Source organism: Chanos chanos, chromosome 11, assembly GCF_902362185.1.
Source record: "Chanos chanos chromosome 11, fChaCha1.1, whole genome shotgun sequence".
Lineage (NCBI taxonomy): Eukaryota > Metazoa > Chordata > Actinopteri > Gonorynchiformes > Chanidae > Chanos > Chanos chanos.
The window spans coordinates 13,626,064-13,639,953 of record NC_044505.1 but is presented as its reverse complement, the minus strand read 5'-3'; the positions used below and the strand labels follow the sequence as shown (position 1 = coordinate 13,639,953).

At 45.2% G+C, this 13,890-nt stretch overlaps 1 protein-coding gene across 1 annotated transcript; it reads right to left on the bottom strand.

The window, feature by feature from the left end:
- Positions 1–2,933: 2,933 nt before the first annotated feature.
- Positions 2,934–11,407, bottom strand: ptpn9b (protein tyrosine phosphatase non-receptor type 9b). Its single transcript, XM_030787974.1, has 13 exons — positions 11,354–11,407; positions 10,002–10,145; positions 9,608–9,697; positions 9,220–9,344; positions 8,880–8,985; positions 8,639–8,749; positions 7,404–8,275; positions 6,957–7,053; positions 6,652–6,721; positions 6,326–6,404; positions 5,990–6,140; positions 5,605–5,812; positions 2,934–3,417 (listed from the first exon to the last, which is right to left on the bottom strand). The coding sequence occupies exons 1-13, from the start codon at positions 11,384–11,386 to the stop codon at positions 3,194–3,196; spliced, it is 2,310 nt and encodes a 769-aa protein (XP_030643834.1). The 5' UTR covers positions 11,387–11,407; the 3' UTR covers positions 2,934–3,193.
- Between the last annotated feature and the right edge of the window lie 2,483 nt (positions 11,408–13,890).

The following is a 13,890-nucleotide window of genomic DNA, read 5'->3' as shown; positions in this document are numbered from 1 at the left end:
AAGATCCACGAGAAAATGCAAATGTCATTGCCCTGCAACATCATCAAATCTCAACTGTAGAAATACTTAATTTGTCTCCAGCTGAAGTGTAGTCACAGAGCAAAACACCACTGAATCCAAATATCGACTGTGGCTAGTGTATGGTTACAGACTCTCCACCTCACTACACTACACTATTTTGAGTGTAATTAATTTCTATCCATCTGTCTATGAGGGGGGCATCCAAGTACAGTAGAACAGTTTGGGGGAGCCCAACTTGCAAAAGTTTGAGAACCTTTGCCTTAGACCAATTTTCATGTAACACTCCACTGTTTCCTGCCTGTTCTGATTTGAGATACCCAGCTCCATTAAGCCATAGTCATGAGTTGTGTGCTATGACTCACTACAGAAGATTCGAACTGGTGAGTCTTCATGACTGAAACTGGTCCAACTGTCATAAATGCTACAGTTGACACAAACAGGGTGTGCTGTAAAATATCCAAACCCTTGCTTTAAACATTGTGCTAATAGATTCCAATCAGTGACAGTTAAAATGGGTCTTCATGTAACAGTTTCTCCTGGTTTTTGACTGAAACTTAAATGACCATTTTTGAGGGTTTTTTTGCTTCCCCCGTTTGCCATACTGACAGTTTTACAGTACAGAAACACAACACAGGAGTGACAAGTCAAGTTTCAGAATAATATTGATGATTTTACTATAACACTAATGCAGACGTCAGGTAAAAAGGCCATTACTGAATCACAACAACGTTTAGCACAAAAAAAAAAAAAAAAAATGAAAGAAACAACTCAAAATAAAAACAGTCACATTGCATTCCCCGCTGTCTTAAATAAATCAAAGCCTAAACGAGGCCGGGCAGGCAGTCACTCACATACGCTCGTTTACCAAGTACGACCAAAACAAAACAAAAAAAACAATGGCAGCAAGGGCATGTTGCCATGGAAACAGTCAGGCGTGATATGGAAGAGTCCTGTCCCGGGCTCGCTCCCGTTAACTCGAGTTCCAATAAAGTCCACCGTAGAAGCGTGACCACACTCCTTAGCACAAGGTTCCCCCCCCTTGCTCAAACATTCACCTTGCACCATCGCTCCCAAAATACCAGGCTGGCGCATAACGTGTAAAAACAAAATGCCAGCCATGTCCTTTTTTTTTTTTTTTTTTTTCCCCCCCCCCATCGTTTCTGACTTGTGATTGCAAGTACTTTTCGCCACTGTGGTAGCGTAGCAATTCAGACATCGTTGAACAAAACAAAGGCTCTGAAACAAACCGGCATTAAAAGACATGCCATAGCTTTCCTCCACTGCAAAACAACGGCTTTTTAAGCTAATGTCGGCGATCCTGCCAGTAACTCTTCTTCAGCATTTAAGGGGGGGGGGGTGTTTGTACTCAAGTCCCCGTGTTGTGAATCTCCCATTCACAGATATAAGTCTTGAGGGGGCCTTTTTATTGACTGCCCTCTGGGCGCTGGAAGCTTTTGCTGGCTCGAGATCTAAAAAACTTGCTGGCAGAATGACCGATGTTAGCTTCAAGAGTCAACCCCCCAAAACACAATAGAGTAACATCATCCATGAAATTTTAACAGAACAAAATGTCTTTTGCTTGATTTGTTTAGCTTATCAAATTAAAGTATGCCTATGTATTTTTTTTCTGAGGATCGTACCAACATTCATCGATTTCAATACTTCTTAATTTCTACAAATACATAAATAAAACTGGATAAAATACAGGATGCAGTATAAAAAAATGATATAATTTTTTTGAAATGATATTTACCAGAGGCAAACCAGAGAATTATATATTTTTTTGACAAGAATAAACACCAGATACACCCCTGAGATTAAACAAAATAATTCTGGTTGTATATATGCAAGATATACGGTCACCTGCTATTTCTCTGGGACAACACTTCACACTACGGAAAGCTAGAAGGCACAAATATCTGAGGTGTTTCACGAAACCTCAAGACTCAACACTGCACAGTCGTAGTGTCAGGAGAAAAAAAATCTGAAATTGGGGGGGGGGATAACAATTAAAAAGAAGAAAGGGCAGGGGGGAAAAAAGGAAAAAGAGATTCAGGACGTTTGATAAGAGCAAGGCAGTGAACCACGGATCAGTTTAAGGCCAATTGAGGGATGTTCATTGACTAAGGAAAAAACTGGTACTGCTTTAAAAACTATTCAGGACTTAAACAGTCACACATATTTAGGATGTACAGAACACTCTCTTGATATCTTAATCTCCTTTTTTGCTTAATATTTTAGCCCATATATTTATACATATATTTGTATATATATATTTATACTTCTGAAGAACGTTGAGTCTATTATATTAAAACAAGGCTTTTTTTTTGAAAGGTCGTTATGCACAATATATAAATGTATTTTACAAGAATATACAATGTCTTCAGTCACAATGATAATTAAGGTAACATCCAAGCATTCAACGTGACACCTTTGGCTTATCAGTTAGTTTACATATGCACAATGATGTACAATTAAAAAGAGAGAGAGAAAATAAAAAGATAACGCAAAGTATAAAATGATGGAACCTGTTCACATATTACCTTCTCTTTCTTTTTTTTTGCTATGACAACAACAAAAAAAAACAAACAAAAAAAAAAAGTTCAAGTTTCACGTTTTCACACGTTTCAAATTTTAAAAAAAAAAGGCGTGAGAGTCACCCAACGTTATGTAATATAGCTATAAGGTATTTAAGCAAATAATCCCAAAACAAACAAACAAACAAACAAAAAAGGACAAAAACAAATGATACGGAAAGAGAATAAAATACGTAATGTTTCAAGTTTGCCATTCCACATGTGCAAGTCTATATAAAAAAAAAATGCTACAACTCGTACATCAAGCCGTTGGCGCTTATTTCTGCTCGGGGCAGTCTGGGTAAAAAAAAAAACAAACAAAAAAAAAACAAAAACAAAAACAAGGGCTCGACAAAGTGGCAGGATGAATGGATACTCTCCTCTTTTTTTCTTCTCTCTTTTCTCTTCTCTTTCTCTCTCCCACTCTCGTTTCTCATTGGAGAGTAGAGGCAGTAGGCTCCAGGCGTGAGCGGACGACAACCGGGGAGGGGGACGATAAAAAGAAGAAAAAAACAGCACGACACAAATACGCTTTCCGTCTTCTTCTCTCTGTGCTGTTTTTCCTGTCTCTCTCTCTCTCTCTCTCTCTTTGTGGGTCACTCGCTGTCTGTCTCCAGCTCGGTGTCGGACAGCTCGACGGGCTGCAGCAGGCCCCGTTGCTGGGCGTACTCTATGACGGCTTTGTAACAGAAGTAGTATTGATCCCAGGTCTGGATGCTGAAGGCACGCTGCGTCCGCATGCGTCTCACTGTCTGCTTTATGTCCACCGTCCCTATGTCCTCCAGCCGCGACAGACAGATGTCCAAGGTGCAGAAGGTACCTGTAACAGAAAGAGAGAGAGAGACAGTGTGACAGGGGCAGGGTGAGAGAGAGAGACAGTGTGACAGGGGCAGGGAGAGAGAGAGAGACAGTGTGACAGGGGCAGGGAGAGAGAGAGAGAGACAGTGTGACGGGCGGGGAGAGAGAGAGAGACAGAGACAGTGTGACAGGGGCGGGGAGAGAGAGAGAGACAGAGACAGTGTGACGGGGCAGGGTGAGAGAGAGAGACAGAGACAGTGTGACGGGGCAGGGTGAGAGAGAGAGACAGTGTGACAGGGGCAGGGAGAGAGAGAGAGACAGTGTGACAGGGGCAGGGAGAGAGAGAGAGACAGTGTGACGGGGCGGGGAGAGAGAGAGAGACAGTGTGACAGGGGCGGGGAGAGAGAGAGAGACAGTGTGACAGGGGCAGGGTGAGAGAGAGAGACAGTGTGACAGGGGCGGGGAGAGAGAGAGAGAGACAGTGTGACAGGGGCAGGGAGAGAGAGAGAGACAGTGTGATAGGGGCAGGGAGAGAGAGAGAGACAGTGTGACGGGGCGGGGAGAGAGAGAGAGACAGTGTGACGGGGCGGGGAGAGAGAGAGACAGTGTGACAGGGGCAGGGAGAGAGAGAGAGAGAGACAGTGTGACAGGGGCAGGGAGAGAGAGAGAGAGAGACAGTGTGACAGGGGCGGGGAGAGAGAGAGAGAGAGACAGTGTGACAGGGGCGGGGAGAGAGAGAGAGAGACAGTGTGACAGGGGCGGGGAGAGAGAGAGAGACAGTGTGACGGGCGGGGAGAGAGAGAGAGACAGTGTGACGGGCGGGGAGAGAGAGAGAGAGACAGTGTGACAGGGGCGGGGTGAGAGAGAGAGGGAGAGAGACAGTGTGACAGGGGCGGGGGGAGAGAGAGAGAGAGACAGTGTGACAGGGGCAGGGTGAGAGAGAGAGAGAGACAGTGTGACAGGGGCGGGGAGAGAGAGAGAGACAGTGTGACAGGGGCGGGGAGAGAGAGAGAGAGAGAGAGACAGTGTGACAGGGTCGGGGAGAGAGAGAGAGAGAGACAGTGTGACAGGGGCAGGGTGAGAGAGAGAGAGAGACAGTGTGACAGGGGCGGGGAGAGAGAGAGAGACAGTGTGACGGGGCGGGGAGAGAGAGAGAGACAGTGTGACGGGGCGGGGAGAGAGAGAGAGAGAGACAGTGTGACAGGGGCGGGGAGAGAGAGACAGAGACAGTGTGACAGGGGCAGGGAGAGAGAGAGAGACAGTGTGACAGGGGCAGGGAGAGAGAGAGAGACAGTGTGACAGGGGCAGGGTGAGAGAGAGAGAGAGAGACAGTGTGACAGGGGCGGGGAGAGAGAGAGAGACAGTGTGACGGGCGGGGAGAGAGAGAGAGAGACAGTGTGACAGGGGCGGGGAGAGAGAGAGAGAGACAGTGTGACAGGGGCGGGGAGAGAGAGAGAGACAGTGTGACGGGCGGGGAGAGAGAGAGAGAGAGACAGTGTGACAGGGGCGGGGTGAGAGAGAGAGGGAGAGAGACAGTGTGACAGGGGCGGGGAGAGAGAGAGAGAGACAGTGTGACAGGGGCAGGGTGAGAGAGAGAGACAGTGTGACAGGGGCGGGGAGAGAGGGAGAGAGACAGTGTGACAGGGGCGGGGAGAGAGAGAGAGAGACAGTGTGACAGGGGCAGGGTGAGAGAGAGAGACAGTGTGACAGGGGCAGGGAGAGAGAGAGAGAGAGACAGTGTGACAGGGGCAGGGTGAGAGAGAGAGAGAGACAGTGTGACAGGGGCGGGGAGAGAGAGAGAGAGACAGTGTGACAGGGGCGGGGAGAGAGAGAGAGAGACAGTGTGACAGGGGCGGGGAGAGAGAGAGAGACAGTGTGACGGGCGGGGAGAGAGAGAGAGACAGTGTGACGGGCGGGGAGAGAGAGAGAGAGACAGTGTGACAGGGGCGGGGTGAGAGAGAGAGGGAGAGAGACAGTGTGACAGGGGCGGGGAGAGAGAGAGAGAGACAGTGTGACAGGGGCAGGGTGAGAGAGAGAGACGGGCAGAGAAACAGGTCAGCTAACACAAACAGTGCTCAGCTAATTCAACATTGACTGTGCCCCGGATATTTGGGTTCAGTGTAAGTTCAGGAGAGACTTCAGACCAGTTTATGTCTCATTAAAAAAAGGCTAATCGATGTCTTTTCCCTGAACTGCTCGAGTGTTGTACCTGTTCGGCCGATGCCTGCGCTACAGTGCACCACCACTGGGGGGCCCCCTGGAGGCCCTGTCCAATCAGGATAGAGCGTCTTCAACGCCGTCTCCTGCCTCTGCCGCACCTGAGCCCGGAAATCCAACATCGCCGACGCAGACTTGGGCACCCCAAAGTCAGGCCAGCTCATATAGAGGTAATGAGAGACTTCTCTTTTCTCCCCCGTCTGTGTGTGTGTGTGTGTGTGTGTGTGTGTGTGAGTGAGTGAGTGAGTGAGTGAGTGAGTGTGAGTGAGTGAGTGAGTGAGTGTGAGAGAGGGAGAGAGAGAATATTGGTCAGATTCACTATTATTTTTCTTTAACGATTCTAAAGACAAATCCAGTTTTAAAAAGGCTGATCTCACCTGTCTATTGTAGAGCTCCAAGTGTGAGAGCTTAAAATCCTGGAACATCTCAATTTGCATGTTTCTCACCACAAAGTACCCATAGTCTTCTGTTTGTCCTTCCTCAAGAGGCCAGTACTGTCCACACTTCACCCTCCCTCGCTCCATCACCCTGACACACACACACACACAGAGAGAGAAAAAATTCTGAGCATCATTATACTGATCAAAAGAACTCAACACCTTATACAACAGAGAAGAAATAATCACAGATCAAGAAAATTAAGAAAAAAAAAAAAGGAAAAAAAAAAGGGGGGGGGGGGGAGACAAGACCAAATTAGAGGGGTTGTGACTTACCTCGTTGTCATGACGATAATTAAAACCATTTGTTCCCACACCATGCGCCAAAAGTCACCAAATGTTTTTGGCAGAGGCCCTGAAAACAGCACCAAACAGACAGGCATTGGCACACGCACAGGCAAACACCAACACACATCACATATCATTAAAAAAATAAATAAATAAAAAAAATAATGATAATAAGTCGCACATGCCTAAAAGAGGTTATTCCTTCGCAGTTTTTAATCTGAATCAAAGTGTCCTTGTACAGAAATTGACCTAAATGGCTTAACTAGGCAACATTTTGGTTTTTTTTAACTACAGATTGAAGAGCATGTTCATACCCTGAGTTGCAATGTAGGCATTTTTATTCTTGTAGCCATCCATGTAACTGGCATTGATGTAGTCAGATGTCTGAAAGAAAAAGAAAAAAAGACCAATGAGATTAATGCAATCAGTTCAGAAATGATCAAACGTGGCCTCTTCCAAGCACAAAAGTACGAGCACAAAGCATCAAGCTCATGTCTTAACAGCAGATCGTATCGACGAATCAAAGCGGATAAACCGACGGGCTCCGCGTTGGATCGCGTCTCTGATCGTTTTAACTGACGATTAGGATCAGTTGATAAGTGCGAGGAGCAATGCAGACCTCGTCTTCTTCCTCGCTGAGCGGACACAGTCGGACTCTGGACTCGTCCAGACACAGGACGTCGCTGTACCGGTTCTTAATCTGGTTTGAGGGTTTCCTGCAGGTGCAACCAAACAATACCAGACTGTTACAATACTGCACATCATCAGGTGATAATCCCAGCTGAAAAAAAAAAAAAAAAAAAAAGGATGATTCTGACAGGAAACAAGTGGGAACCTCTTCATCCAGATACTACTTTCTCTCTCTATTCATGTCTCTTTCTTCTGTCTCCCTTGCAATCTATTCATCTTTATCCAATCCCTTTCTTTCTCTGTTCTCTAAGATTACTCAGTCCCCATGCGTAAATGAAAGCATTTTTTTTTTCTTTTACATCTCTCTCTCCTCATATTCGGTTCTCTCTCTCTCTTTCTCTGTCTGTCTTTCTCTGTCCGTCTGTCTCTCTCTTACTTGGAGTAGTCAAAGGTTCCAGCAGGAGGTTCTTTGCGGATCTCCTCATACTCCTGGTATATGCCTTTTTTCTTCTTGCGTTTGACGTGCTGTACTAAGTCATGCACGCTCATTCCCCCTCTCTCCGCCATGTGTACGGACAGCTCCCCTGTCGTCCCCGGCAACCACCGCAGGGTGGGCGGGCTGCGGGAAGGCGGCGGGGGGCGGGGCGACTTCTGTGGCAGAGGTGGGACTCCGACACCCTCCGCTTCTTCCGCGGCCGTTCCCGTTTCCTGTCTCGCCCTGTTGTCGACGGAATCCGACCCGTCGACTACCATGGTAACATCTCCTCCGTCGGTCACTACCGCGTGTTTCTGGTGCAAGGGCGTGTCCGGGGGCGTGTCGGACTGTGGGGGCGGCTGGTGGCCGCGCCCATTGATATTAGCGTTCCGAAACAGAGCGCCTCCCTCCTCCTTGTTCTCTTTCATCAGTCCTTCCCCTCTGGAACCCAAAGTCCCCTCTGTTACCCTAACCCCTCCCTGTAGGGCGGAGCCGTTCCAGTGCTCACAGCCCCGCCCAGTCCTGTCCTGGCCTACACAGTGGTTCTGTAGGTTAGCATTGCTGTCATCCAGCATGCAGTTGGAGTTGAGCGTGGAGGCGTTGGTGGCATTGGACGCGTGGCTCTCCTCCAGGGTGTAGGAGCGCAGGAGGGTGCCCAGGCAGTCGGAGGTGGTGTTGGGCGTGCTGGAGCCGTTGTGTAAGTGAGGTTGGGCGGAGTTGACGCAGGACTGGATCCAGGCCACGTGACTGTACTGGGACGAGCCGCCCAGATGCTCTGGGAGAGAGGTGACGGGGATGAAGTTCGCCAGCTCATGGGCTTTCACCGTACACACCTGACAGAGCCCAGACACACACACACACACACACACACAAACACAGACACACATTCCACTCATAACTGTTCATCTATGAATTTAACACTGCAAATTCACAAACTGAAACACATTTGATACTTCCTTACATGAGTGACAAGAAAAGAGAACGAACCAAAAAGGACCATGATAAAAAAAAAAAAAAAAAAGGAGACATAGTCGTAACGTAATCAGGTGCAGATACCGGTAATATATTATGTGTTACAAAGCCGTACTGCTCTTAATATGACATTACTGGTCAGAATGCCAGTTCCGCGTTCCAGAGCAGGTGGAATGAGAACGATATAGAAGCCAGTAAACAAACTTGCGTCACAGTGAACTTACCCTTTCTCTCAGTTTCTCTCTGACAAAAAGACGCAACACAGCAAACGGGGCGCGGAACCAGAGCGGGGAGGACACGATGAACACACACTTCAAACGGGCAGGGAATGCACCCTATACAACACACACAGTCTTAAAAGCAGAAAAACGCTCCACTTTTCACATAGACTCACCCATAAGCTACCTGACCATATTTATAGACTGTGCGCGTGTGATGAACACCATTTAACAGAGATGTACTCACTTTTAGCAGGTTGAGGATTTTGACACATAGCTCATAGTCAAAGTTGGCATATGTGGAGTTCATCATGTCATATATGAAGATGAGCCCTTCTCTCTGTGTCTGGATACTGCAGACAAACAATAAGGTCACGCAGACAAATCATGGACGACAAGGAAACAGCTATGAAAAAGCAACAACATGCATAGCACTAAGATGATACTCCTGGCAAACACGAATAGAAAAGGAACTCTTAAAAAAAAAAAAAAAAGTAAAAAACACAACTGAACATGTGATACGTGACACGATAAATACGAAATAAGAGTATATTCTCAGCTTTGACTCCGGTGTGTGCGTGGGTTACCTCTCAATGGCCTTGTCCAGCTGATATATGATGGCCTGAAGAACGGCCTTATGGGTAGTGAAGTCTGGCCGGTGTAGACGAGCAGTGAACAGTGCCAAAGCTGCTCCCTTGGCGTCCCTCCCCGGCTACGCCCCCCCCCACACACACAGAGTTACAGAGTAATAAACGCAACAAATAAACAAACGCACAAAAATAAACATCCATGTTTAGTTTTAACGATGAGTCATACAATTTTAATCCTGCTAAAGCAATTTAAGCAAGGCCGAGCAAACAAAATAAACAGGAACGGACTAGAAATCTCACATGAACAGACGCATGAATCTGTCAGACACTGAAGGCAATTTCTGCGGCTTAAACAGCACACAGCTAATGTGTCTGTCACTCTTACCAGAACAGTGAATTTGCCACTCAGTAGTTCTGTTCTTAAGGGCTCTTCATCTGGATTAATGTTATAGATCCCCTCCTTTATTCTGGTATTCTGAGACAAAAAAGACACACACACACACACACACAAACAACAGAATAGTTAAAGGTAATCTTCAGAGATCTGTGGTGAAAGTGAGCGATGATACACTGACTTCACGCAGTGTCAACAATAGAGGTTTTAGAGCATGTCAGTTATATAAATTAACGTTTACTAACAGAGCATGGAGAAAATGACGGAGTGGTGAAACTTAATAGACTTACGAAAATGTGACACACACCCTCATCCTATAGTCTTACAAAAAGTATGTGTTCCATAGTGAAGGTGTGGAGTGTGTGTGTGTGCGTGCGTGCACTACCTTATAGGCCTGGAAGAGTTCGATGGCTCGAGAGACGTCAAACTTGCGTGCCATAAGGAACTTAACTGCCGTGACCTCGCTGACCAGTCCGGCATTTTGGGACTGTTCTCTACATCTTAACTCAGTCAGGAACTCTTCCACTGCCTAGATTACAAATCAGAAAAAAAAACCCTATAAATAAACTCACAGCATAATGATTCACAGACTGACATACAAGGGTAGGGAGGCAAAGAATTTGCGACTCAAACTGAAAAGCCTAATAGACTGTTAGAGCTAACACTTCACCGTTATAGACTAACGGTGCCGTTATAACCAGAGTGGTATAGAGTGCGCATGCGACAATTAATTAGGGTAATACCTCCCAAAATTGACGGTCAATGTCACACCCCGAACAACACCCTGAGTATGGCTGTATACAGGTTTTAGTCGCTGATATCTCAGGCTACATCGTAAAGTAACGTTAACCTAGGTTGTAGCCATAGGAGGTGGGGATATAGACGCGAAGTAGTACGCGCTGTGTATAATCATTTATGCCGAGATGTATGCAGACGGAAACATAGCGATAATCTGTCTGACAAGAAAAACAACCGATTATAATGACAAGCGACGAACTCGACAGGTCGTTCTCATATTCTCGATTTGGCTTGGTCACGTTGCAGTGTTTTATTAACGGGACTCAAAAAAAACCCCCCCATGGTTAATAAAAAGTGATGACAGCTATCTACTTGTCAATATATCTTCATCATTTCCCTGGAAAACAAGCGCTTGTATACAGAGGGGGTGGGGGAGCACGCCAAAAGAGGTGCCTGGCTGAGTCCCCGTATAGTCCATTTAGTAGACTCTACTCAGGATAGCAATTCCTAGAAAATGCAGTGTAGTCTTGGCCAAGCTAGCGAACTCGCTAACATAGCTAGTGCGGCTGGGACCAGGCTAACTTTGCCGCTTCACGTTCCGTGTCCCGCTCCCAGTCTAAAAACGTCTGACAAACATTAGCTACTAACTATACATAGTCAGGCAGACAAATCCTTATTCGTGGGACATTTCTGAACATTATATTGCCATGACGCTAAGGTCAGGGAGCACGGTTGCTATCTTACATTAGCTACAACCCAAGCCTGGGTCTCCTGCCTAGCAAATGTTAGTAGGTAGATACACGGGACGCTGGTTGGCTAGCAAACATCCACTGGGCCGCAGCTAATTATGAAATACCCAGTGCCAACACCGACGGATAACATATATTTAAACATATACAGCCACAAACCAATCGTTTCTTAACACGCAAACGCAAACACCGACAAGGTGAAAACCATGAGGGTAAAGAAGCGTGTACGAAACTATTGCTTCAGCCTTACCACCTCTTCTTGAGTTGTCAGGGCTTCCGCCATCTTGAAGCCTCAGCAACGTCTACGGGCTCGCCCACGAGTATCACGAACGCGCAGCTGGTCTGTCGGGAACGAGCTTCAAGGGTGGATCTTGGCTGCTGTATTCCCGATGTTGAAATCATGAACGTGACGGATGAAGTGTCCGAAGTCGAGACAGTGTAAGCAATTATATTAAAAGGTAACTCGTCAAGGATGTTGCTTCTTTCCAAAACGCATTAGAAAATGTATCATAAGTTTCTGAGAAATAATGGATACACCGGTAATTGTTCTTGAGGAAAGAGAGTGAGAGAGAGAGAGAGAGAGAGGTGTCCACGGATCAATCGCCATTAGGTTAAATTGCATCAGTTTCAACTCAGTGGATGTGGGAACTGATCCAGATAATAATTTTAAAGCCTTTTCATAATCAGATGTGTGTGTGTGTGATGTGTTTATGTGATAGCCTGAAAGGACACTTCCATTCACTGTGCATAATTCAGTGACTCTCTAGTTATTGCTATAGTAGTGGTTCTGACACAGTTTGAATCAAATGTCTGAAGTCTTCACCAAAGGTGTAAAATCACTACCGTGCACTTTTCATAAAATTACACTTGGTGTCGAAATTCCACAGGACAAACTTCACTCATTTTGAATGATCAAAAACTGCAGCTTTATGTCACGTTGCAGGTTTGTACGTGACCTGAAAAATGTCATACTTTACTGTTGATTTCTACTGTACATTGTAACTCCATGAAAAACAATTGATGACACTGCCAGTTGATGCACAACGTGTAATATCACAGTAAATTTTAGGGGGCATTCTGGTAATGTGTCATTGTGCCATCACAGTCACGTGACTCACGTAATATGCAGTAAGTCCTGTCATGTCACATGTTGTCAAGTAAGTCCGTAGGATGCAATAACTATGTTTTATGGTGAAGAGGTGAGAAAAGGGCTACGTCAGGATGGGGGGGTTGCTGATTTTTGCACTGCAAGTTCTTTGCAGCATGGTTATTCTGGTGATAAATCTAGAAGCCAATACATCCAGAGCAGCTGATCTCCAGCCCAATGCTGTAGTCTGCAAAATGACACCAACAGCAGTGTCCTGTGTTGTAAATCTGCCCGATTCCATGTCCTTAAGCAGGACAAAGTCCCACAAATCAACCATAGCACACTGTGCTTTTCTTATTCCATGAACAATACTTTGTCTTTTTATCGCTGGCACTGTATCGGACGGTTCTCTCTAGCATACCGAGAGACCTCTGTTAGCTGTCACGTTAGAATTACCGCATGTCGGAAGTTTATTAGCGGAGAGGAGTCAAAGCTTTATAGCCTCTCCAAGTGGGACTGGATAATATGTATCAAGGGAGATATATCAATATATCATAACTCTGTCAATATAACCATACGACCGTACAGCGTGTGCCTGCAATTTCTGATAAAAGTGTTTGCAAGTGGCTGTTAGATCTAATTGAGTCAAACGCCACAGTGTAGTCACAGTTACTGCAATGCCAGGATCACAATTATGGACTCATCAGTAACGTTTCTGGAGCTCAGGTCACTTTTTGACTTTTCATCGCAAGAGTTTGAATTTGACAGATCAGCACAAATCTATGGAGTCAAGTGAGAGTTATTAACTGACTTTGATGGACGAAATTGTTTGACAACACAGAATGTTATGATTACGGTGCGAGTACTGTCAAATGTCTTTGGGTGGAATTTTAAATGTGTTTCTTTTGATTTTACATTTTACATGTATTTCAGATGTCACTTCATATTTGAACTAGTTGTCAAATGTTTTTGTAACAGCCAACACATCTGAAAACCATTTCTTCTGATACAACAAAGAGACCATATGTCCACTGTGTGATGGATTGAAAATGTTTCCTTTTATTGGACCATTAGTTGTGTATGCAGTCGACGAGAATGCATATTATAATCCCAGTGTTTCATCGCATCCCTGGTTTTTATTTATTACTTTAAGATTCTGACATCATTTTTTATTCACATAGATGCAGGACATCAAGACAAATATTTCTGTGCAAAGGAACGTCAGCCGTTTTAAAGGGTTTTAAACGGAAAAAACCATCATCGTCTTCATCATCGTAGCTTATTGTCTTCTGCTCATTTCACCTCACTAAGTTCTCACTGCAGGGTCAAACACTGTGTGTGTGTGTGTGAGTGTGTGTGGTTGTATCTGAATTACAATTCTCTGCCCTAACTTTGTTCAAAAAAAAAAAAAAAGAAGTTTTTGCAATGCAACCATTCAGACCAAAAAAAAAATAAAACTACTGAAGATAACATCAAAATATATAAAAATATATAAATTGCTGGTGACAGAAAAAAAGTTTTAATGTGAGTGTGTTTCATCAATACATGTGGTGTTTTTTTTTGTTTGTTTTTTTTTAGGGCAACATTTGGGATGGTTATGTTTTATCATCAGAGAAAAGTCTTTTCTCAGACCAGTTGGTGCAGTCAGTTTTCACATTTTTTGGATAATGACTAAGGATAACAGAGAGGCAGAGACAGCA